At 41.4% G+C, this 26,778-nt stretch overlaps 1 protein-coding gene across 1 annotated transcript in view; it reads right to left on the bottom strand.

The window, feature by feature from the left end:
• DOCK1 (dedicator of cytokinesis 1) overlaps positions 1-26,778 on the bottom strand; it is a 310,679-nt gene that overhangs the window by 105,369 nt on the left and 178,532 nt on the right. Inside the window, exons 28-29 of the mRNA XM_067300378.1 lie at positions 25,320-25,421; positions 17,459-17,553 (exon numbers count right to left, since the gene is read on the bottom strand). Coding sequence (XP_067156479.1) covers positions 17,459-17,553; positions 25,320-25,421 — 197 coding nt within the window. The remainder of the gene's footprint in view (positions 1-17,458; positions 17,554-25,319; positions 25,422-26,778) is intronic.

Below are 26,778 nucleotides of genomic sequence, written 5' to 3'. Positions count from 1 at the left end.
CTTTAAATGGGAGGGGAAACTTAAATGGGTTTTAAGTTTTTTGTTTATGGTTTACTCTTCCACAGCTATAGCATGGGTATTCTGCACACCTATAGTTTTCCCCTTCCCCTGGTTCAGCAGTGATGCTCCAGGCTCCTCTTCCCTGCTTCTAAAGAGCCACGACACCCAAACCTCAGAGCAAAAAGAGAAACAGAGTAAATTAGGACACAAGTTCATGCTGCCTCACTTTTCCTTTCTTCTGAGGGACGCTTCTGTGCTTGAGCTGGATGAAGACAGCAAATCTCAGCCTTTAAAATGAGACTGTGTTAGAGATGAGAACAATGTTCTCAAAGCGCAGCCGAGCTCCTGTTTCCCTTCTTAGCAGTCTGAAGATATCAAAGCACAGTTACGGTGAAAAAAGAGCCACAAAGGCATGTACAGAAGCAACATTTGAAGGAAAGCCAAGTTCAGCACACATTTTTTATACCTTCATTGACTTTAATGGAGTTGCACTTATGTACTCCAGCACTGAGTTTGGCAAGGAGCAGAAACACAATGATCCCTCCCTATACAGCTCTCATCAGTCCTCATCTGAAAAAGGACATTCACTTCTTGGCACCGCTGCAGTACAAAAATTTGGACAAATTGGAAAAGATGTGGAATAATCCTTTAAAAAAAATCCTTAGGTGCTGTCAAAAAGCAGTGAAAATTACCGGTTTACAAAAGACTAGGAGAACTCTGTGGCTAAACAGTGATACTGCATGGGACAAAATCCTTTTTTTTGGAGAGGAGATTAGCTAGGTGCCCAAGCAGGCTTCTCCTGTGACCATCTGGTTCTACATCTGGACCAGCCTGTTCTGGCTAGCTGGCTACCTGCGTCTGCTGCGGTGAGTGCCAAAAGAGCATGTGGCAAGCACAGAAGTGCTTAATAATGCTGTATAAAAAGAGGAAGGTAAATCCCAACACGTCATGTTAATCAGGCAATAAGTGGGGGACATACCTCAAAGAGAGATATTTGTATATTTGTATATAAATATTTATACGTTTATATATATTTTTTATATTTATATATTTTTATTTTACATTGATTTTTTTAGAAGGAGGTGCTACACTACAATGAGAAAAACATGGAACTGCAATTCATTCCAGAAATGTTTATCTTTAGGTTTCTGATAGTTTGCTTCTAAATACATCCATTAGCCATCTTCTTCTAAAACTTATTTATTTTTCCAATTAACTTAATGAGTAGTTTTGTTATGCCTTACCCACTGCAGACATGATAGGGCCTACAGAGTAAAACACAGGAAGTAACACAGTTCGTCATCAGAGCCGAACAGGGAAAGGAACAGAAACTGTGGTTACTAAATAGCTCAATTATCAGGGGGATAATTTCAGCATGGTAAGAAATAAATAGTATCATAAAGGTAAGTCAGTTTTTAATTTTTCTACTAGTATAGGACCTGATCCTCCCACAAAGCTATTCTAGATTAACCCCAAGAAGCAGCAAAATTTATTTGCAGATGTAACCCGAGAAAAAACGAAAAGAGAAATAAAGGTTAGGGAGAACGGATACAATTGTCATAGCCATCCCCGTTTCATCGTGAGAGCACTCCATCTAACCTACATGCCATTTATCCTGGCGAAGGAAGAGCGATCCGTCCTCATCACTATGCAGAACACCATCTGGTGGACTAAATTCTCAGTGTTTTTGAGAATAAGTTCGCTTGCCACATGCTGCAGCGCCTGTTAATGCTCCCGTATTAGCAGATTAGCAGAGAAGTTCTCATTGCCCTGCGCATTCTCACGTAGCCATCGCTGCACCCTGATTCCCAGTTTCTAGACAGAGAACGGAGTAGCTGAAGTTCAAAAAATCACTTTGCAGCATCACTACGGATTTGCCCAGAACCCAGGAGCAAGCAGCAAGCGAAGGCGAGCACCAGAGCTGACGCGGCCACAGCACAGCTTAGCTCCGTGCTGACGCCCCGTCTTCGACGAACGGGGCACGTCCTGCCGTAACGCTAAGGGGGAAGGTGGTATTCTGTACCGCCTTCTCCTATCAGCACTTACTGTTCCTTACACTGCCTGATCACACTGCTTGTGAGCACCTGGATGGGAGCAGAATCACCTCCAAGTTTTAACAACCTGCCAGATGTAGCTCTAAAGTTTTAGGGATCCAAGATCAAGGTTGGGATACACTGAGCAAGGCTTTGCCTGCCAGCCCGCTCCCCAAGGCCACGCTGCCCACGCTCCGCGCATCGTACCCTCTCCGTGCCGGTTCGGTCTGGACCAGGCAGGCAATCGCCGCTCTGTGCCATTAGCTGCAGCACACGATGTACAGCACAGGCACCGGCCCGGCACGCTGATGCTGGCGAGGTGCCAGCCGCGGAGAGACAGATGACACCTGGGCTGGCATAAAGCCTGCCAATACAAATTAAACTGTCAAAAAAAATAACAAGTTTAATCAGGCGGATGATTTGGTACCAAACCGGTGCTTTGCGTTAGGGAGATGCAGTGTTTTTCACCCGGTAGCAGGAGCTCTAAAATGAACTTTAACAAGTTGTCACAACGCAGCCGGAGATATTGGGGATAAAAAACAGGAGCTAAGGTTTCAGCTTTCTCTAAAGATACTTAAAGGTATTCTTGTTATTTTACTGATAATCACACTGCCCCTTTAAAATCACGGTTTTCATATCTTCTGGAGCAACCCTTTATTTAAATTTTTGCATTTCGCTGAAGCTGCTGACAATCGGCAAACAGCTCCCGCAGAGGAAGGCTGTAACGCTGCTCCAGAAGGTGAAGCCGAGGGCTTAGACAAGATAAACAGTCAAGCGGGGCTGGGAAAGGTCAGCGGAGGAAGAGCAAAGACGCTCTCCCGGCGCAGTGCTTCGGGCGGCCGCCGGCCTGGCCGCATGCCTGGCCGCGCCAGCCGGCTCCGAGCCGCGCAGGCAGGCTCCGAGGAGGAGCCGGCTTCGAACGGGCAGAGGGCAAGCTTTGCCCGTGTGCGGCAGGACAGAAGCCTGAAGAGCTGGGAGATCCTGTTTCGCTGCGGCTGCACGCGGCAAACCGGGGTTGCACAGGAGCGTTGCAGAGGACGCGGCACAAGAGTGAGAGCATTTAGGGCACAAATGTACGTATTCATCGCCACTGTGTTAAGGATGCTATAATTTTAGTAAATGTTCTTCATTCCAACTTACCTGTTCAATGAGCTATCAAAACGTTCCTTTGACTGGCGGCAACGGTGCCGGTTGGACCGAAACGCGAGACCTCGCGATGAACTAAAGGAGCATCTGCCAAGAACGGCTTAGCGAGGTCTAGACCTGCGAAGCACTCCGAGACTTCTCAGCCCTCATATTCAGTGATCTAAACCTTCGTAATGGTGATAGCCAGTGATCTGGTCCCTTTTTCCCCTCTGAATATACTTGAATATACCTCTTCTCCTGTAGTGACATGTGAGCGCACAGTCTATCAAGTCGGCGCACGAAGAGTTTTCCCCTTTCCAACTCCGGCTATTACTACGCCGGCTGCGCTCTCCGATGCTTGCGCTGTAAAAGCCTCCTTTCCCGAATACAACTCAGATTTCAATAAATGAAACCTTCTGATCCTAAGATTTAATACCCCTATAAAAGGCCTCATTGTCTTTTGGTACATAGAGGATACTTCTCTCAGAAGCCAAAATGCTACTTAATTGTCAGGCATTTAAAAAGACAAAAATCCAGAAAAGGACATTGTCATTGAGTCAAAAAACAAATAAAGATTTTGGCACATTTTATCAAAATTATATTAAACTCATAACTGAGCTGGTCACTATTCCTGTGAATTATTAAAAATTCATCCATAAAGAGCAAAACGCTATTTTACAATACATAAACTACTGCTGTTTAATCAAGCTGCTCCTCCTACCATGTTCATTTAATATGCCACAAATGCACGGTGGAAAAATCTTGCAGTAAAAAAAGAGGGATTTGAAATAATACAGTAAAATGACTATCAATATCCTCATCTTACTTTCATTCTTGTACAAGTCTGCTCTCCTTCAAATGGAAGGAGAAGGAAATTGGAAGCAGAAGGAAATGCAATTGAAATTGTTATTCATTTTCCCCTTGGCCAGATAGGAATTTTATAGTGAGGAAAACCTCAAATGAAGGCTATTAAGAGATTTGTTATCCACCAAGGTTAAAATTAACCTATCAGAATTCAAGTAGCAATCACTTAAATGTGATGGTTCAATATAAACCAAATGAACGAGCAAGACGATTCAGTTTGAGTCAAAAATCTTTGGCTCTCACCAAAGCACCTGAGAAGCCCGCTCTTGCAGGAGGAAATGCGGGGCGGCCGGTGCTCCCTGAGCCATACTATTCTTATTTTTCAGGCAAGTCTGACAACCTACTGGCAACACCAACGGGCAATTTTCGCCACCTCTCACCTCTAATGCAACTCCTACAGCTCTAAAAGGTAAGAACATAGGTTTGGAGGTAAATGAAGACTTTGGCACGAGGCGTAGAAGCCACAAAGGTTGGCCACTTCTGACGATCGATCTTTGGCAACACAGCAGACTGCAGGTGCCATGAAATATTGTATAGTTTGGCTACACGCAATCAGTGACCATCTAGGTGCGCAGCCACCTGTGAAGCTTCCAGATGTCACTTCTGTCCCTTGTCGTTAGACGGACTTGTCTGGGCCAACAAAAAGCGGCTCAAAAACGCGTTCCTTCCATTTGAGCATGATTTTTTCAGCTTGTTATTTCCAAAAGAAGATTCAATTCAGCCCCTAAACCTGTATAAACCTAATTTACACCTTTCCCAGTTGCCATTTCCTGGCAAGAGAAATCACATTAGATTGCGGAAAGGAGAGCTCTGTATGCAGTACCGCTTCCAGAAGGCATATCCCAGGCAAAACAAACAGCCCCAAAATAACTTTAATAACCCTGAAACTCCGATAAGCTGGTGTGTTCTTTACACCTAGACCTACACAACCGGCCTCGCTGATTTGGTATGTGAAGGATGAAATTCTCCGAGAGCCTGCTGATTTTTCTTGTCCGTATCTGTTTGAGGCATAAAATAGCCTTAATGCCTCCTGACTTCTAGCACCGCCGTTACGGTAAGTGTTTCTTGCAGTTCTTGAGTGATCGTTCTTGAGATCGGTACGCACAGTTTTCATTCCGGCGTCACGAAAAGGTGATTGATGGAAAGCAGCCAGAAAGAACAGCCTGGCACCATCAAGGATGCTGATTTGGCTATGGAAAGTATATCAACAGGAATCAACATCCTAAAGTATTTCCTGTAATGTTTATTCAGGCACAAGGAGAGGGACGTGTACTCAACCACATTTTCCTTTGCAACAATAAAACCTTCTTTCGAAAGAAAACCCTGTCTCACCAGGAGGCGAGTGCAAAGGGTTTTTCCTTGATATTGCTGGTGATTTTGCTTCGTAACACGGCAAGGGAAGGATTTTGGAGCACCCTTCCAGCACAGGGTCAACACTCTGACATTCAGACCTTTATTTTATTTTTTTTTTTAAGGCAGGTCAGTTTTTCAAGTTTCTTATTGGAGTTCCTCAAAAATACTATCTACTCCCTCTTAGCCAAAAATCAACAGGCTTGGATTTTTACTCGTTTGTTTGGAAGAGGAAAGGAAGGAAATGGGGCATGAGTTTCCTGAGTTTTTTTTTTTTTTTTTTTTTTTTTTTAAGCAAACATAAGGAGAAAACTACAGTGCAGAGCAATTGATTTTACAGAAAAAGCAAGCAAAACACTTCCTAAAGTAAGACTGATCAGCTAAAAGCCAATCTTCTCTCCCACCGTTATTGCTTTCATTTCCAAGTGTGGAAAATGATGAAGTCACTGATTCGTGGCCAAAGCCATGGAATTTACAGTCCAGTTTCAAAAACTACAGCAATCCCTCTTACAGAGCAACAGCTGAGAGACGCGCGTAAACCTGAACTTCCATTTCAAACATACAAACATTTTGCTTTACTTCTGAAGGTCGAAAGGTTGGTTTTTTTTAAATACTAGAAGAGAAAAAGATTAACAAAACTCTTAGTGTGAGCAAGCAGCACATATATCACCTACCAGCTATTTTTAAATGTGCAATAGTATTATTTCAAATGAAGCTGACATGGAAAAATAACAATTTTAAGCGAAATTTGCTACGCCATCAGTTTTAAAAATAGATATCACATGACGCCAGCTTTTACCATTAGCAAAAATTGAGTACTGCTAACATTCTTTCTGATTTAACACCTTCAGCTTCATTTAATTAGCTACTTCACGCTCTTGCTCTCATAAGGAACAAGGATCCACACATTCTTCTTCATACCATACATTTTGTGCCCTCCCCCCCCCCCCAAAAAAAAAGACACTTCATATTTCGGAATACGATGCTGACATCACTTCATACCATTGTTTAAATATGCAGAACTTATTCATTCAGGTAATTCAACCCGAGTACAGACTGCTTGCCACGGCACCGGACTTTAAATTAGTAAATGGAACAGCACGTTTGGGTGGGATGTGTGTCCTTGTGCATCTACTGTGTATGTGCATGTGTATATGTACACACACACACACATATATATATATATCTATGTATGTATATATCAAAGCCATTGGGAACATACAGTATGTCAATTTTGAACATAATACATAAATTCTGAGTTTTTTCTTATACAGAATAGTTTCGGGTAGGATCTTTTCCCTTTAGGATTCTCCTGCCTACCAAGATGAGTATCATCAAAGCTAGGGCTAACCACAAGAGCACTAGCAGGAGCGGCGCAGCACCGGGCGACCTCGGGGACCGCTCCTGCGCCAGCGCGCGCGGCCCTTCTGCCGCTCCGCCGAGCGCAAGGCCACTCCGTATGGCGAAGCACTCCGCTGCTTCTGGCGGGCTGCCACCGCGGCGGCCGGGGACCCGAGGGCTGGACGGCTGTCCTGCTGCAACCCCGCTTCCCTCGGAGAAGCGCGTCCTTCCCGAAGCGACTGTCTGCCAGCACCGAACCGCCTGTGCCTAGTCCCAAGGACAGCTGGATAATTGGGATGTTCCTAAACGATCTTTGCACTCATACCACCAACGGGCGCCTGCATAATTTGCTCAGTCTTGATTTTTGCCACATTTAGGACTGATGTTTAATCCTTCCCGTGAGCACCTAGATCACGCCCTATCACAATTATTCCACCTCAAAGGCAATAAAAAGGAAAAAAAAAAAGAATTAAAATACAAATAATGATTTTATAAACTATGTTAAAGTAACACAGAGCTTGCAAAGTCAAGCATACGAAAGGTAGGAAATACCAGATTTGAGGTCAGCCAGGCATGCACTGTGAGTAAGTCTTCACTTGCATGAACACAGCTCCTTTCCCCAACACGCTTCACTTGGTGCATGGGCTGCATGGAGCTAGCTCACCCACTGACGGCTCTCCAGGAAGTCCTGCTTGTCTCCTACTCCTCCTCCTCACGCAGCTCCCACACCTTTCCTGCCGCACCCCCTCAAGCCCCGCTCTTCAGACAGAATCGTTTTTTCACAAAATCTCTATGGTGGCCATAACTACTGTGCTTTGTAATTTTTAATCTCTTCATTTTCATCGCAGCACTTGGAGATGAACAGCTGGAATATCCTTATTTCATCAATGGAGAAATGAGGTCCGGGGATAAAAGCTTCTATTAAAACTGGCTGCACAAAGACAAGAGCAATTATTTTCCAGAGATGTAAAAATTGTATGACATTTTATATCTTCAGATATAATTTAAGAGCAGAATTTTAAAAGACTTCTGTTCTTTGGAACAACCCAGTTCTTCACACAGGTAGCTCACATAAGCACATAATTCACTAGTTTCTAAGGCAGGTCAGAAAAAGATTTCCAGTTTCAAGAACAGTTCTGCCTTTTCAAACTAATTTTCCCCATTTTGCGTTAGAAGAGTTGAGACATTTCTTAAAATGCAAACGGTAGAAAGAAACCGTTTCAGCAGAAGAGCCCAATACTTGCAGCGCGCGCTTGGAAGGTGGCAGCTCAGCTCCTGCATCGCTCAGAGGCTCTTCTGTCCGGCCCAAGAAGTACACGGAGAGGTGCAACCCCCAGAAACACCAACACCCGCGCCAGGATGTTGGGGAAGTCACCTAGGGCATCAGGCGGTTTTGTGCCCCGGGTCAGCCAGCACAACAACTTCAACTTAGATTTTCCCACACGCTTTGTATGAGCCTCCAGCTCTGAACTCGAAGGTGAACTCAACCTCCTCCAAAGGCGAGGGCTTCATCGCTTCTTAGCCCAACGAGGAGATATTTTGCAATGAGTTTCATTGAGAAGTTTTAGTTATAAAAAGCTGCCAATTTTAATAAAAACGGTATTAACAGAAAACCACAGATGAGCTCTCTCACCCCCAGCCTATCCCTGTAGCATCACTGCTAACTCACTGCATGAGGACTTCTGGAGCTGGGCGCCAGTCCTAGAGGCAATTTCCAGGTGTGCTTTAATGCATATATTTCCAGACTGCTCCTGCAGCCCCCGAACTGGAGTGCCTCCCAGTCTAACCTTGCCATTTTAAACCACGGTGGCACCCTGCTCCTGGGCACTGCAGACCCGCTCTGCTGCGAAAGCCGTGGCCGCTGCAAGGGAATTGTGAAGCGGCTAATGACCAGCCGAGATCACAGCAAGGGGGACTTCTTCCCCCCAGTTTATTGCCTGGGATATCTATGTGCCAGGTCTTTGCGATCCAACTCGGACACCAAAAGAGACAGAAGGCACTTTCAGAATTAGAAAATACAGCTTAAAACTTAAATTTAGTTTTTTACATTTAAAATTAGAAAATTCAGAATTAGAAGAGTTAAAATTAAAGGAACTCTTCCACTAAAGTATCTATTTGATTTAACTGCTAAGGGTTTCTATTACTTATGACACAGTAACAGCACAAACCAGATGTCAGCACAAACAGCACAAAGCCAGAACAAACAAATATACGGAACAAAATATTAATATCCACCACTCAGTGGATATATTGTACTCTTTTTGAACTGGACCATTTGATAACCAAAATAGTATCATACAAATCAAATCAATAAATATTTTGCTTAGTATAATAAACTCATGAGCACAATTATCAGGAAGTATTTTAATGCCAACCCAAGTTTAAATTCTGGGAGGGAAAACAACATCTAAATCATTCTTTTCCATTTGAATTTAATTTTGCAGTGCTTCTTCAGATCTTGATTACTTTTTTTTACTAGTGAGCTGTCATGATGCATCGCCTAATAACCTCTTGTAGCCTCCTTTCAGAACAGCATACTAAGAAGGGTGTTCTTGACATTGTATATATGCCGGCTTAGAAAAAGCATAAGTATCCAAAATAATTAGCTTGGTTTTATTAGTTTCTTGTCCAAAAATAAAAGAAAACACACATCCACAACAGACTTTGGATGATGATTCCAGAAACTGATGAAGAAAAAAATAACTTATTTGTGACGTAATCTTGCTTTTGTTTTTTGTAACTGTTGAGCAAAGTGGCGACTTTCAGTCAATTGCATATAATTAGTATGTCCTATTTTTCTCTTAAAGAATCACTTTTCTGAGCTGAACTGCGAAGTGCCTCTCAATTACTCATCACCAGTTTGCAGAATGAATATTTAAGAGTTGGTGAAATATATGAAGGAAGATGACCAGCAGGGCAAACTTTTGGTCTGTAGCTACCCAACAGTGAAGCTGTATGAAATATCCTGCAAGTCAAAACCACACCAATAACATAGGAAGCCCGCTGGACTAAGTATCGCTCTAATTTCATAAATCTCTTTACACTTCTCGTGCTTCATAAGATACACACAGGATCCAAAATGTCTTGGGGGGATTAAACCTTCTACCGGCCTTAAAAGAGGATAACCGGCTAATGAACAGGAATATTTCTAGCTCTAAACCTTAAGACTGTCTCAATACTAAAAGCTTTGCAAGGAGCAAAAAATAACAAGGCCTGGAAAGAGATTTTTTTAAAATATGTATTTTGAATTTAGCTCACACTACCTTTTTTTTCCCCTTTAAACATGAAACTTCAACTCAAGAACATTAGCAGTTTGGATCCTTTTATCCACAAACTTTTTTCCCCCCAAAAGGAAGAGATGTCCCCCAACTACAAGTCTTAAAAATTCTGTTCTTTAAAGTCACCGTAATAGTCATAAAATACCTTAGAAATATTTTCAGAAGGCACTAACTACTAGTGAACAATGAATGTAGGCATATCAGTCTAATGCTCCATACTGATACTTTCGAAGCAACTACCAAATAAAAATCATTCTTTTCCCCCAAAAATTAAATGCACGGTCTCCCTCCTGCTGTAGGATGAACTACAACAGCTACTGCCTTCACCCGATAAGGTAGAGATGGCAAGGTATGGAGATCTGCGTTCCCAGGAGGAGAGCGAAACCATCCAGACTTTGGGGACACAAAACAGGTTTGTCCAGGGAAGGATAATACTAAAACACAGAAGGAAAAGGAATCACAGTGGATGCACAAAACAGCAACACAGCCCACCTTTCTGCAAGATGCCTCTCTGAAGGAACAAACACCGGTCTCCAAACATATGAAATCCATAATTTAGAATATATAGGGATTAAACTGGTAACTGTTTCAATATGTGCAATTATCATTGCACCTCTAGGCCCCAGAATCGTGAAACAAAGTAGATGACGGGGGGAGAACTTGGAAAAGTAACAGTTGTTTCTTGGGGGGAGACGGGGAGAGTTTAGTCACTTCATCCGTCTATCCGCAACGCCGGCCCATCCGGCTTCATCAGCGAGGGAGGCTGCTGGAGGTGGCCGCGGAGAATAGACACACGCGAGCAAAACAGATCCACCAGATCTAGCAGATTGCCAAAAAGCCAACTGTTCTTACATTCTCCTAAATTATCGCTGTGGTACCTATGCTAGGCACGACACCTCTAAACAACCCGCGCTATGGAGGATGCTCTGTTTCTTCTCCCTCTGGGAGCCCATCAGCTGAGAAGAGCACCTTCCTTGAAGGACCCTCAGCCTCGCGAGTGAGAAAACAGTTGTGCTGGTTTTAAATATAGCCAAGTACGTTCAATTCACTTCCAAGTCCAGCTAATTTGACAGGCACAAAACTAAACCAAAAGTCCTGCAAGGCCTTTACGGAAAAGGTCAGTACATTACGCAACCAGCTTTTATGGCCAACAGAAATTCCCCTCCGTGTACAGAAACACTGACCTGCAGGTATCTTCATATCGTGTATCACTGTGCACTTGTCTGTTCTATTCAAAAATGAAGGCAGAAGTTTTGGGTACAAAAGTTAATTTTGAAAATTGAATCCTATGAAACTTGCATGCTTCAAAAATTTTATCCTTAGTCTAGACACTGTAAATAGCTTTTTCTGTCCAGAGAAATACTTGACACTAAAGAAGAACAGAACTGCTCACATCCAAAGTCTTTGCTTATTCCACTCCTAAATAAAATTATTTTGTTTTTCTCAAGTTACATGTCCAGGCTCTTAAGCTTTACTATACAGGTAAGGACAGAATCCTAAGGAAAATTTAATAGTCAGGAAGAGCAACATCAATTCCTTCTAATCAAAGTCTTTCTCCTGGTCACACTCCATTCCCTTCTTGAAACAATCCATCACTTCTCCTCCTAATATATAACTGTGTTTCAAACATTTCCTATCACAATATCCTATTTGGAAATGTGAAGCAATACCTATATTCCATAACACCACATGCTGACGGCATATTTTAATGATCAGTGCCCCAGCTATAAACGCAAGCTTTCAAGTCACATCTACTAACCATCTCTTTGACCACTGTGTTAATGCAGTTGTTTGGGAAATGAAGCAACGATTCCTTCCCCTTCCGCCTCTGATATTAGTTGATAGTCCGTAAAACTGCATTGTGTACCTGTATTTTTGCATTTTTCTATGCAAAATACTTGTCCTCCTTTCGGACTATTTTCTCCTGTTCTGAAAACCACTTATCCCTCCACCAATAGTTTTGGACTGAAATTTTTTTTTTTTTTTTTTTTTACGGTTGTATTAAAAGATCTGGAAAACCAAGCCGAAAGGGACTGTAGAGATTCCTCATCAGGCAGCTTCGAATAGGAGCTGCTGCGCTTCCCCCGAATTTGCCACAACTAAACCAGTCAATTAGGTACCTATGAAGAGCTCAGCTTGCTTCATTCATTAAAAACAACGAGCGCGTGTGTTTGCATGTCTAGAATAAAGCAGATTAAATTTTTGCTAAATTGCCTTAATAATTTTAAAAGCAATTTTATTTTCACTTTGGGTTATACGTCCAAATAGCTCTCAAGCAAGTTAAGCGCGTACTACTTTAAGCTTTACAGTTAAGCCATAGCCATTTCAGGGTCTTCCCCCTACCCACAGAAGTAACTTCAGCTTGTATGTGACTGAGAGCAGACGACGCATGTGACCGGTATGACGACCATGCAGCAGGCCAGCCTACGTTTCCCCGAGAGCTCCAAAACCAAGCGCGTACCACCATGGCAATGGTCTCCAGACCACCTCACCAACACAACACACGTTTCCTCCGGAAAACGTATGCAGGCCCAAGAAACCTCACTCTTGCTGAGAGGCATCTCACCCCTTTTTTTCCCCCGTGCAGAGACTTCCAGCACAGAAATAATGCAGGTATTTTGTGTAAACGTGGACACGAGTTGCAAGAAATAGGATAAAAACATCAAATCCTTTTTTCATAGGCAACCAACCATTGCAACGGCTGCAGCTGAAAGTGCGAGTTACAAATTAAAATATCATAAGGTCCAGAAAAGGAATCGACACCTTTTCTCAAATGCCAGCAGTGAAACCAGTATTTCACTGATCTTAACTTACAAAAGTATAAGGCAGTTCAGGTGATGTTTTGCCTTATTTGTTTCAGATGAAACTAGAGTCCACGCTGTCTGCTTGTGACAGAAGTTAACAATTCCTAAAACCCCCTCCTGGTTTAGAAGGAGGAAAAAAAGTAAACTCGACAAAATCCCCAGTGATTCTTCAAAGGAACTTTTTAAAACTACTTTTATAGTAAAAAACAAACAAACAAACAAACACACACCTAAGTTCCTTTCCTGTAAGAGATCACTGGAATGAAGAATCTGTCCCCAAAGTCCTCCTAGTTCCTATTCTGAAGCACGGGAAAACCTCCTAACACCTTACAACCGTTCAACGTAACGGTCGAACTTTATCACAGGGAACTCTGCGATAGAGATGGCACGGGGGCTGAAGATCAGGCCTAAATCTCCTTCTCAAGTATCTGCTAGATAGCCATAAAGCAACCATCACAGAAGCTGTCAACTCGGCCCATAAAACACTTCCTTTTCACCTAGTGATAGCTTTCACTTCCATAGGCATAACTCTTCCTGAAATATGAAAGCATATAAACCCTACAGTAAATGTAATTTACTGCCCAAGTATCCTAAACAGAATTATTAACAATTTCCAACAGTAACACTGAAAACTGCAAGAAGCATTTGCTTTTAAAGTTACCTTAGCTCATCTTTATTTTTGGGCATTGTAATCGTGAATGCAGCTAGGAGCCACTTGCTAACGGTTTACCACGTTTAAAATACTGTAGAAAAAGAAAAATCAACAGGTGAAAAGCTAGGTAAAATTAACCGAGACATAATTCTAGCTTAGCACAACACAGAGAAATAGTGCTGAGCGCCAGACAGCCACTGAAGCGCCAGAAAAAAGGGAAAAGACACAGGATTAGTTCTGCAGACCCGTCTTTGGGCACACGGCTCCGTTTCCAGGGAGGACCGAAGTCTCAGGCTGAGCAAACTCTCCTTCTACGTGCAACCGCAAAGTCCACGTCCTGCTGTCAGCTCCCGATCCCGCAGCTCGGACAGACAGGACGACGGGGCTCACGCAATCTCGAGAGATCATGCGGTCCATCCCTCCTTTCCCTAAATCATAACTAGCACCTTAGCAGATGCTCATCTAACTGATTTTAAATACCCCTGCTGATGGAGACTTCGCAGCTGCCCCAAGCAACCCGATCGAGCGCTCACTGCTAGCAGATTTGCCCTAGCATCTCACTTGAGTGTTTCCTGGTGCAGCTGAAGACCCGTATTTCCTTCCCTGTACAACAGGGCTATGAGCAGAAGACTGTTCCCACCTGCTCCGCTGCAGCATTTTATGCGTCTGAAGACCATTTCCTCTCTTTCTTTAGATTAACCCAGAAGCAATGGCCATTTCCACTCAATATCAATTATATACTACTTGAATACTCTTTTCAGTCGCCTCCAGAAGGGGTGAGCCAGGACTAGCCTGTTGGGCACCTGCTTTGGGTGGAAGCTCGGCCTCCAGCAGAGCCGGCGGCTCCTCTCCCAGGAGCGCCTGCCCGAGCCAGAACGTGCTGCGCTCTCGCCCTCATTCACTTCTATCATCCCGTCATCAACTATTCGTTCCAACTCTGCGGCTTGGATATTGCTGTTTACTGTAAGCCAGCAGCTCGTTTGGACCTCAGTTTGACAGTGAGAGGAAAAGCCATTTTGTCACCTCGGCTATTCTCTTCTCTTCCGCGCTGACACCTTACGTTGCAGAGCACCTAACGAATCCATCCTGCGACCATCCCGTCTCGCCAGGTCTGAGCAGCAGCCACCAGCCAAACGCCCTCTCGAGCACACTGGGAGCAAACCAGCGGATTACAGAGCCTCCCACAAGATCAATCCGTTCAAATTGCCCAAATAACGTTCAAAGTGTCAAAGCATCCAAATAACGTTCTCCATCTTTGACACCTGATTAACACGTTTCGCTACAACAACTGAGGCCGTTTTTAAGCAATTTATACAGGCTGAAACGAGAGAAGCCTGTAAATAGAATATTAAGTGACACACATCCAAGAGCAAAAAAGTATCAATTATTTCGTTGAATATGAAGGTTTTTGTGTTCATCTTGGCATGGTACGCGGCAACACAGCACGGTTCTCTGTGTTACTTAAACAAATGCATGCTGAGCATGCACGCTTATTAGTAAAGCAAGGCTGAAAGTAGTACATGTCTAACTAAATGTGTATTTGTGAATATTCCCTGCAAATGCACTCATTCACACTTTTCTCCATTCCCCTCCTCCCCTCACATTTACAACTCTATCTCAGCCCGAGCATTTTAACGCCCTGTTAGCTACCTGGAAGCTCGTGGTCACGCGGAGGGAAGCTGTCTGGACTCTCTCGACAGGGAAGGTGAGGAGACCTCTTCTGGGGTCCCACCGCCCTTACAGCTGGACAAACGGCCGCCAGCTCTTCGGAGGGGCTCTCCCCACTGAATGCAGAGGGGGCTTACAGGGGTCTAACTTCTAAACAGTTAAAATTAGACAAACAGATTTTTTTCCCTTTGTCTCAAACTACCATATATATCCCGTTCGGTGAAACAAATGAACTCCCAGTTTGCACGTAGTTAAAAATTAGTTCACTTAAAAAATTGGCTCTCATTTTTCATCTCGCAACAATACTCAATCTGCAGAAATAAATATTTTGCAAGAGCAACATAAAATGGCACGCTCGGATATTTCTGTGGAGATGAGACACTACTTTTAGCAGATGGAACTTGTTCTTAAATATTTCCTAGCTTCCTTTAATGAAAGCTAAGGAGCTGAAAATAAAGGGACTAGAAAGACAAAAAAAATTTTTTTAAATGTTGTTTTCTGTTTTTGGAAACCGCATTAACTTCAACAGGAAAAAATAAAAAACACTAACAAATTCAGAAGCTTTGACAAACATGAACTGGTATAATGAAAATTAACTTGCAAATTAGAGATGAACAAGTCTCTTTAGCATTTCCTTGGATATTCATCAACAGCAGAAAGACCTGAAAAACACTACCGTTTTCAGCTTTAAATACTACCCAAATAATCTATGAGTGCTGAAGTTATTCAGGAGGAGTCAAAGGTTTTAACAGTACATCCCATTTCTGTCCTTTGCAGGACTCAAATGTTCAGCCCGGGAAAAAGACAAGGTAATACTTTTAAGGAGCAGAAAAATCAAACCCCATATCCTAACTGAGGACCTCTGCATCACATGTCGTAACACTCCAAGTCTGAAGAATGAGAAAACGCACAGGAACCACCCTTTGTGTTTTAAGGGGGAGAAAAAAAAAACAAGAAAAAAAGAGGAGCAGGAGGGGGAGTCCCTTTGTACGCTTTTGCTCTTACATGTCTAGTGCCACATTTAGAAAGCAATCAAGGTCAAAGTCCCATCAAAATGAACGCTGGGAATTTATCTGGCAATACCATGAACGCCATATGAGGAATGCCCATCTTCAACAGACCTGGGGAAAGAACCGCTGTAAGATTCTTCTCACCACAGTCATTGCTGGGCGACTGGCTAATTGATGTTAATGGTGTCCAAACAGAGATCTTCTCGCTCATATTTCAATCTTCTAAAAAATTCAGCAAAGTGCAGAAGCGTTCTCCTTTAGCAAGGATGCCAGATAACAGACGCTGTGAGGGTTTCCAAAGCATCTGCACCAAAACTCTCAAGGTGGTTGGAGTTCTTGAACAAGAGCCACTTTCAAAATCTTCAAAAAGAAACCCTATAGGCTTTAGATCTTCCTCATCAACTAATCTCAAAGGGCTTTTTATTTAGAACAGCAGGTACTTTTCAAGCTATAGCCACATGGAAGCGAGCATCCACAACCAATGGGTATAATTCAAGGATGGCCGAATCTAATTCATATTTATTAAGAACAGATTTTATTAGATGGCTAGGAGAACTTCAGAAGTCAAGATTCAAGTTATAGTGGATTTTATAATAAAAGCAGGAACTATAGTACTGGATTTTATATAGGTAAACACTGACAACTTTATAGCCATAGTAGCTAGCAGTAAGCACATAAGAGATTTCTCTAGGCAACTAGTAAATACAGTGTTTTTTCCTCACACTTTCATCATAGTACACATAAATGTGCCCGACAGATTTAATAAATGTCACAAACAATATATTACACAAAGTCATGTTAAATAACGACAATGCTGTAATTATCGAGCAAAAAAATAGGGATTAGAAATATGCACAGCCTGTCACTTCATTATCAGGCTGATGGAATCTGGTTTTCAAATCCATGCCCTTTCAATTCTTTCCTGTTAATACCACTGAAATTATACGTAGAACTCAACATCCACATACGACAGCCACTAGTTTCTAAGGTCATGTAAAAAACACATCAGTTATCCCCAAAGAAATATATTTATTATTATAACGTATGTATATAACCCTACTGCATCTGCAGTTGAAAACTAAAATTTTGGTTTTCTGAACGACGCCACCCTGAATCTGTGGTGTGCTCCAAGATCCCCCAAACAATCCCCTAAAACACTCCACTGCAGTCTCCAAAGCCAAGTTTTAAATATTTGCATCACAGAAGAAGGAAAAAAAAAAACCAACCCTAGCTGCCGCATTGTGTTTTACTGTTTCTAAGCAACACTGTTGTTTCAGATCAAACATGAAACAGCCATCTCAGTGAGCTTCAGTGCTTTTTCCTCTGTACTTACTTATTCTGCATCATGTTCATTATAACCCAGTCGAAGGGATAGACGTTCTTCCCGATGAGATTCTTGAACATGATGAATGTTTCCATCAGAAAATCCTAAAATAAGAGAAAATATTTGAATTAAGGCCACTCTTCTAGATCAAAAGATATACGTGATTAAGAAGTCAGCTATTAATGACTAGATTCAAAAGGCATCTATTGTTCTGCTTGATAAAAAGCCATTATTCATATACAACATGTATAAATACAACCAACACACATTTATATACAATGTATAGAAACTCCACAATTATTCTATTTAAACTTTTAAAAAACAGTAATAATAGTAATCCTACATTGTAAACAACTGACTGTATTAAGTCAGAAACAACAGTGGATTACCAATTTATCAAAGAAGTCTTGTTGAAAAACATGAATTTAAGAACCACGGGACTATGGACCAAGTCTCGCAGGCCCTTTTGTGCATACAGCGTACTGCAGTATACGTATAGCAACATGTCTAACACAGGTTGTATCTTTTTTAAGGTAAAAAGTTGTTAAAACCATCCTGGTACACGAAAAGAGAGAAAAAGGATAAAGCGTTAATTTAACCTTACAGTTGCACCAAAAATACGCGCTGGGGTCAGCTGGTGAGCGTTCCCGTCTCGTCAAGGCCCTCCCCAGGATTTCCCTTCCCTGAAATCGAGATCATGCATTTTTCTAAAGATATGCTCTAGCTCAAAAACGCATTCGGTAAGTCTTGCGGCCCACAGTACACAGGACCTCGGTCGGATGCCGAGAACGGTTCTCCGCTGGCCACCATGACTCTACGGGAGACTTTCTCCCCAAGGGGAGCAGCAGTAATTGCTTCTGCAAGTGAAAACCTGACCCAGAACAAAGTTAATTTAGTAGCATAAACCAATTTATTTCCATACAGATATAAACAAGCATCACTTTAGAACAGAAACCTCATGTACTTTACGATGTAAATCGTCTTGTACAATTTGGGAATCTATAATTACTATCTAACGTTTTAAGTAATATCAAATGCTCAGAAAAAAACGGAGCCAGTAAGAATATATTGCAAAAGGTCCTCGATCCACTGCACATAGGAATAAAAACTTTTATTCTTGCCCAGGGTTAGAATACTTTTCTTTTGCTATAGCTTTCTAATAACAGTATTTATATCCTCTATCTTTAAAATTTCTACGGAAAAACTCCCCCACAAAATACTACATTCACTGGACTTTTAACTAAGGTTGTTTTTTACATAACCTTTTGGATGAAAAACAAAGGTGAAGTCACTGCTCTCATAAGTATTTCTTCACACATGAGAGCCAGCATCTCTGTCGGATTTTCTCTTTTGACTCATTGTTCTTTAAAAATGTTTTTCCTGGCTCCTAAATTCACAACTGGTATGAATGAGGGAGCCGCGCAGATCCTGAGGACACAATGTAGGGATCCCAAAGAAACGCCCGTTTCCAGGACATTCGGCTTTCCCTTGTTAATGCCATAAGCGTTGCTTTCAGCCTGCGGCTCCACAAACAAGGAGAGCCCGAAGCCGGCACAGGAGAGGCCGGGAGAGGTGGGAGCCGAGCGCGAGGACGCCTGGCGTCGGATGTCTAACCTCCTGCAGCTACCGTGGGAAAACACCCTTCACGTCTTTGACCTGCTGGTTCGTCTGCACGTGCAGTCGCAACGGAGCCAGAGAGGTCCGACAAAGCACCAGCACTTCCACAGCCACAAAAGATACGTTTTTAAAGTTAGTAAATTATCTCCTGCCTACTTTTACCAAAAAAAAAATAAAAATAAAAAAAAAAATTACAGCACAACATCAAAAAAGACGCTTTGACGCTAAAAAGATTGAGAAACATTCAGAACTTCTAGTGGTTAATGAGATCTTACTGTTGCGGAAGGCAAAAATCATTCTAAACACATTCTTCACTCAGCTCAGGAAAACGTATTTTCACTTAAGAGCTCAAGCTGCACACTCTACTGTTAATTCTCACACATTTTGGTGAAAGAGTTACAGAACTTTTAAGAACCACGTTGCATGTTTTGCTGACCGAGCATTGCACAGCATTTATTTCATACTGCTTATTTAACATTTATTTCTTACTGCTCCTGCTTCAGAGCTCAACATTCAAGACTTTAGTGGAAGCGGTACCATGTGAAGGGTCATTGCCCATCCAAGAGGGCAGATTTGAGCTCACACAGGTTATTTTTCTTAATATTTTATGAATACAGACATATGCTTTCCTGATCTCCTGTAATAAATTCTCCTATATACTTTATTTGTGGTGCCACAGGCTTCAGCTGCTGAGCCTCTGCGCACTTTGCTGATCAAGCTGCACGCGACGGTGGCTGAATTTTCATATACTTTGTTGATGACTTGCAATCTTTACTGACCCTGAAGGTTGTGCCACACATGATTTGAGCTAGTTTGCCGATTCAGCTATACATTTTAATCCACTGACATTTACATTCTAATAGTCCTATTTTCACCCAGTTTTTTTAAATAATGTAGTGTAATAACTAATCAAATTATTCATCAAAATAGAAAGCTTCTGATGCCTACCTGCGTTTTATGTACTTACAACATTGCACTCTCTCCAGTTTTTTCCTCCTTATAGAAAAGCAACTGGTTGGTACAAGTTAACCTCATATTATGAGCAAAACGCAGCTTTTTTGGGGGTGGAGGTGGAAAGGGGAGCTGTGAGTTCATGGTGTGCTCCCGTAGAGACTGTTTAGACAGCAGATTCTCAGCACTTAGACCACAAACTGTTCCAATCATTAAAAATGATTTTAGAAAAGCTGCAGTGAAGGAGCAAGGGATGCAACTCCTCATCTCCCTTCAGCTACAAATACAAAGCCCATCGGAGATCCCAGGGAAGCAGCATTCCCAAATAGACGGGTCTCCTTCAATTACAGGAGGGAAGCAAAGCGACCCCAGCCTTGCAGCTGGGTAGGTGGTAACAGAGGCGGGTTAGACAATCCCGTCCCCCTCAGACCGCTCAACATCACACAGGGATACCGATATACCGTTTACATTTTTTAATGACTATGATTTCAATTTCAGCAAGTTTTCAAGCTTAATAAAAATAGCTTGCTAAAATATGCATGAAGTCAATATGAAAGAGAAAGCAGCTCTTGCATCGGTGCAGCCCCTAATCTGCAGATCTCACGTCACATCCCAGAAAGAAGAGTCTGCTTAAGCCCTATAATCACCCACTCGCCATCAATGATTAGCCGAAGCTTGTCAATACTAACCACCTTCTCACAGTGCCGCTAAAAATCAAAGGTCCTAGGAGAGCAACATTTTCTGGGGAAAGACAGACGGGGGCGCAGAAGTAATCTAAAAAGCTATATGGAGCTTGCCCTTCTGCGTATTTCACCAACTTCACGGCACTGTCCTGAATGCTTTTAGGAAGGAGGAACAGTCACGAAATGTTTCACGTGGAACAACACTAGCATAGGTTTTGCTGTCAACTAATATTACACGCATCTCAAACGCCTAAATATAAAGTTTCCCAAAAAGACAAGGGGGGAGGGAGGGAAAGAAACCCTTTAGCCCCAGAAATCATCTCACCGATCTCAGGTGATATTTCATGTCAGGATGATAATAGGCTTGGAAATAAGAAATTCTCCTCTTTGCCAGAAATTCCTTAATCTGAACAGTTTTTAAAATTGAACCTAAATAATAAATTTTATATGCAGTTATAAGACTGGTTTTGTTGCATCCCAGCTTATCTCCTCACAGATATTTAAGGTCAAAGACAACCACTATAATAATCTAGAAGAACTGACACCTACATAACACAGGCCATAAAGTTTCCTTTAGCATTTCCAACACCAGGCTTGTAACTCCTGGTTGAGCCAGAGCATGTGTGCAAGCTGAGTTGTGAGAAATATCCGCTTTTGATTTAAAGGTTTCAAATGTAAAGAAGCAACCACAGTTTCCACTTAAGCTCTTCCATTCACACGTCTTTAAAAAAAAAAAAGACATTTCTGTTGGAGTTAATCTGGTTTCACTTTTAAATCACTGTATCTTTATGCCTTGGTGATTAGATTAAACCCCCTGAAATGGCAGATGCAGATACCACCTCCATATGTAGACTTGTGGGTTAGAATTAAATCGCTTCTTAATCCAAGCTCTAAAGAGCGAGCGAGTCAAAGGGCACTGGCAGGAGAGTCAAAGAAATTGTCAGATTAAAGAGAAATGGAAAAGGCATAAGAAGTTAAAGGAAGGGGCTTTTTCCCCACGAAAAGCATATAACATCAAGGACTATATACACACAGTACAGCGCAATAGCATTGCTGCACTGAAGACAGAAGGGAACCAAAAGCCTCGGGAGAGGAACAGAGGCAAAAAACCCAACGTGTTATTATTGAGTTATTATCTTCTGTTATCTCCTAAGTCATGATTCAATTAACTTTATTCATGGAGGAAAAAGTTTACCCACTGCAGTTTCCTTTTATCGCAGGATTTACAACGTGTTGCCATTACACTTCCACACCTCCATTTGTTTTACTAATACTTTTAAATTAAAGATACCATTATTTACCATTAATATATTACCCATTTAATGGTTTACCAGACTACTAGGTACGTTAGCTCCCATTAACATACATTTTCATTTAATCAACAACAGTATTAAAATATTTAAAAGGTACATTTTAGTTAAAGATATAAAAAGTCCTACAGCAACTGACAAATAGAGAAGTTTGGATTAGCGTATGTGCTAACTACGAGCCATAGTTAAGTGGCATAACCGTGGAAACAAGTAGGGGAAAACAGTACAGAGCTGACTGAAAATAAAGTTTTAATGGTATAGAATAATTTCAGCTACAAGAACCAAGAGCATACACAATTGGAAGAAAATACAGGGAATCAAGACAAAAGACAAAACATGATTCTCCATGTACCACAAAGCATTGCATAAGCATATTAATCAAACTCTTAAAACAAGTAATTATAAATAAATCATTTACTAAATTTCAAATTCATAAATACTCATTTTTTTACTGCCAAGAAAGATCTGACCTACAGAACCACCCATCAGGCAAAATTTAGACAAAAAAGCATAAAGTGAGAGAAAATTTTTAATGAACTCTTTCTATTCCGTCAGAATAATCACAAATGTCATAATGAAATTTTTCTGCACGTTTTTTCACTTCATGTTTTGAGACCAAACCGCTTTGCCTTTTTCCATATAAAACCCTATAGTCAGTTTGCATTTTGCCAGTTTACGTGGTTTGGACCATTTTAAAATTCTGAAAACACTTGGCTTGATTAACCTTAACAGTCATGTCTCTTCGATATGCTAAAACCATTATCTCCTAGCTGCATCTACCCACATTCCCGAGCATTCGATCATTACTGGAAAATCAAACAAGGAGAACCACCCAGTGGTATTAATGGAGCTGCTTCCGAGCAGCCGACGCAGACCAGCTGGGAAGAACGCTTCCTGTGCTGTGGATAGGAGTTCTCCGGATACACGTATTTGCTTTGGCACCGGCGAGTTATGGAATCGGGGCAGAAAGGCCATGCAGCCTCCACGCCTTTTGGAGAGCCCCCAAATGAAGATTCTGTTTCCTGAAAACTTCTGAGGCAAAGATCCCTCCTCGTCATCCCTGGGAGCCATTTCTGGGCATACCCTCCTCAAAGGACTTCTCCAGGCTCCGGCCAAAGACGGGGCTGTTTTTATCTTGCAGGTTTGCCACGCGCTTGCCTGTGCTTTAGAGGTTGATCCCATAATCTAAGTTCAAAGTCCAGACCTACAGACCAAGGCCTTTGTAGGCACTCTGTGCCTCCAGAGCCCGAATCCACGCTACCTGAGGTTAGCCCAAGTCAACAGCGAAGGCAGAGGCATGCCCAAAGAGCATCCGCTACACAACATGTGAGCGTAAGCCTACAGCAGCCCACGGGTCTATCAGGTCGGCTTTGCTGTCTCCGAAATCAGTCCACAGCAGAAGGTTATGGAAGGCCTAAGGATGACTATACAGGGTAAGCAGAACAATACAAGAAGATACAGGGTGAGAAGACGGTGATGCTTCTCTCAACATTCAGCTATTTTTGATTCAGGAACTTCTGAAGTCAAAAGAGTATTTTTGTATTTAACTCTTTTTGAAGAGGTTCTCATGCATGAATCTGTGCAGCTACTTTTTGAATCCACATAAACTTTTAGTATCTGCAGTATCTAGTACCAAAAAGTTCTAATATAACTATTTATTGTGCGAGAACCATTTAGTCGTGCTTGTTCACAGCCTGCCGCCTGAGAGCTATATTTTGTTTTCCCTTTGTATTGACAGAGACAATGAACAATTTTTCAGGTTGAAGAGTCCCAGTTTTAGTTATTTAAAGGGATCAGTCCTTAAGGTTTCATCCCTGACCCTTCTCTCTACTTTCTTCATTTTACAACATCTTTTTTCAACGAAAACTGGATGCAGTAATTTAGATGCGAGTGAACCACTGATGTATAAAGTGGCATAACATTATTTTCTGTTTGTTTCTCTTTTCCTAATAATTACAAACACCCAAGTTCCTTTTTGCCTTCTTTCATAGACTAAGCACAAAAATAGCTACGATAACCCAGGGTTTGATTACATTTCCAAATACCTGAGATTCAACCCCGGGTTCATGACTGCATATGTAAAACGAGGGTTGGTTTTTTCCCTGTAGGCATCACTTTAGATTTACCACCTATGGCATGTCACTGGTCATTTTTTGCACCCATCAACCCTTTCAGTGTTGTGTTGTCCTGCTGCAGCTCTTCGCAGCTAGACTTTGTCCTCCTTGTCCCAAACCACCTCTATTGCCAGCTTTTTCCTTAAGACCTTCTCTTCTAGAGCAGGCACAAATACATTGAACAAGAGAGGCTCTAGCACCTTATCCGAAACCTGGCACAGGGCAAAGAGCTCAAATCTTACAGAATATAAGCAGAAATAAGAGGAAAATATCAAAGACAAAAGGCAAAAGTGGAAAGTCCAAACATGAAGAAATTATGCAAATAGAAGACCATGGTTTTTTGTTTGGTTGGGTTTGGGAATTGGAAGAAGGAAGGATATCTAAACAACGGCCATCTCGAAGATTAAAATACAGATGCAAACTGCTTAAAACGCCTAGGAGAATCCCTAGTAACAGTCTGGGTAATGCAATACAGCTGATCAGGCTTCAGGTCAGCCGCTAATTGATGGATCTCAGCCAGCGAGTTTGGTAGCTACTTTTCAGCATGCTCTTGCCATATGGCAATGATAGTTCCAGGTCATTAGAGAGTTATCTCCTTAGCTATAAACTCTTTTCTATTATGCTCTAATTAAGCCGCGTTGTAGGCTTAGTTAGGCTACTGAACGATTCTGAGGAGATGAATTTCAATTATTATGGCTTTTTTTAACAACCGAGGGCATGTTTAAGGTTAAAATGTTTTGTACAATTTTTAAAGCTAGTGGTTCTATAAGTAAAAGCTATTTAAACAAATGAAGAAAATTGGGACATCTGGAAGATTTAATAATAGAAATTTCTTTCCACAAGAAAGCTTCCCTTTTTTCTTTTTCCTAAACAAAACAGTTGTTATTAAAACTTGGCATTGCTATTTCCTAATACTTTCTTTTAATTACCTTAAATCCAGTATCTCAGAGCTTGCTTTCAAATATTAAACAGTTCCAGAGATGAACTGCATTCCTACATAACGCAGGAAGGTTAAGACTGCCCTTTACAAATTCAGAAAATGGAAAAAGTAATAGTGCTTTAATAATTGTTCTCATATTGTATCATGTAATTTGAAACACATTTTGTTTACATTTTGTAAGTGTAATTAACAAATAATAACAGGAAGAAAACCCATGAACTGAAATATGCTATGAAGAGGTAACGTTAAACTTACCACAACATCTGACCTCATCTTTCCAAAAGTCTTGATTAAATGAGCGTAATGATAGTCTTCCATCTGCCTTAAAATGGCAGTCATGCATGCAACAAAGCTTCCCTGTAAAATAGAAATATAAACAAATCAATGATTTAGGACAGGGCAACTTAATACTTGTTATCAAAGCATAATATTGTTAGAGAACATTGAGTAATGCAGTGGACATAATTCTATCATTCAAATGCACTAATGGATATGTAAAATTCTGCTGAGAAAATCAAAAGCACATTTGAAAGCCTGCTTCTTTAAAAGTTTCTATTTACTGGTTTCATGGCTTTACCAGCCTCTTCACTGAAGATTTTGCAACATATCCTTCATATAAAAATTGCTCAGGCATTAAAGGCTTTGGAAGGCAACAGATACTATTGCCAAAAATGTAATACAATTTCAGTATTTGCATTTGGAAAGTCAATACTAAGTTCAGGGAAGAAATGCCTTAAAAGCAATTAGAGTGAGCATCACACTCAAACCCCAAGTTTTAATTTCATTAAGTGGTATGTTCAGATACGGCGATGCTTAGAAAAGAGGAAAGAAAAAGCAGTAACGGATACAAAAATAGGATAACAGTATTGAATATCTCTCTCTCAAACCACGAGAAAAAAAATGACAAAAAGTAGTTTTAATCTTCCATTCTGGAACGTGGAAATATCATAGGAAGTAACCCAAAACTATATTATATGAAAAGACACTGCAATTGCTACTAAAAGTTCCAACATGATAAATAGCAAATTCTACTTGTTCAGACCACTTCTAAAACTATCTGCTAAAACCAGGTTGATTGGCTACAGTAGTACAGTCCATACCCTTTCTGATATTTAATGAAGAAAAGAACTGTTGGAAAAAGTTAACAGAATTACTCAGAAAACAAATTTGGTATGTTTTTCGATTCTATATACAGTTAGATAAAATAGTAAATACCTATTTCTGTCTTGTTTTCAAGGTAACTCCATTTCATGGATAGTGTGACGGACCACGCAGGAATTTTCTGTTCTTTCTATTCTTATTATCTGCAATCTAAGTATTTGTTGCTATATCAGTCCAAGTAACTGAGATCAAACTCAAAACGACATTCGTTTTTCTGTGTGCACAATGAGCCACCTTCTTTACGCTGTGATCCCCAGACCTCCACCAGATAAATTCCTCGAGTCTGCTCTCCTCCTGTGTAACGGGAGTTCAGTAGATCTGAACTCCTACACGACTGATTTTGTCTTTGCTAGAGCATCGTTTTTTCTACACCAGGCAAACGTACCTGATGAGAGTTTTTCGGCATATGCTAACAGTATAAATAGGAGAGGGAAAGGCGACCTGGGCCATTGCTGCAGGACATCCAAAGAACTTTATTATAGAGTGCTATAACAAGAATAGAAGCAGCGGCTGTATAAAAGATAATGTTTGCTACTATGAAATGTAAATAAGA

The sequence above is a fragment of the Apteryx mantelli genome, chromosome 7 (genome assembly GCF_036417845.1).
Source record: "Apteryx mantelli isolate bAptMan1 chromosome 7, bAptMan1.hap1, whole genome shotgun sequence".
NCBI lineage: Eukaryota > Metazoa > Chordata > Aves > Apterygiformes > Apterygidae > Apteryx > Apteryx mantelli.
The sequence above is the reverse complement of the archived record's forward strand: the minus strand, read 5'-3'. Positions and strand labels throughout refer to the sequence as shown.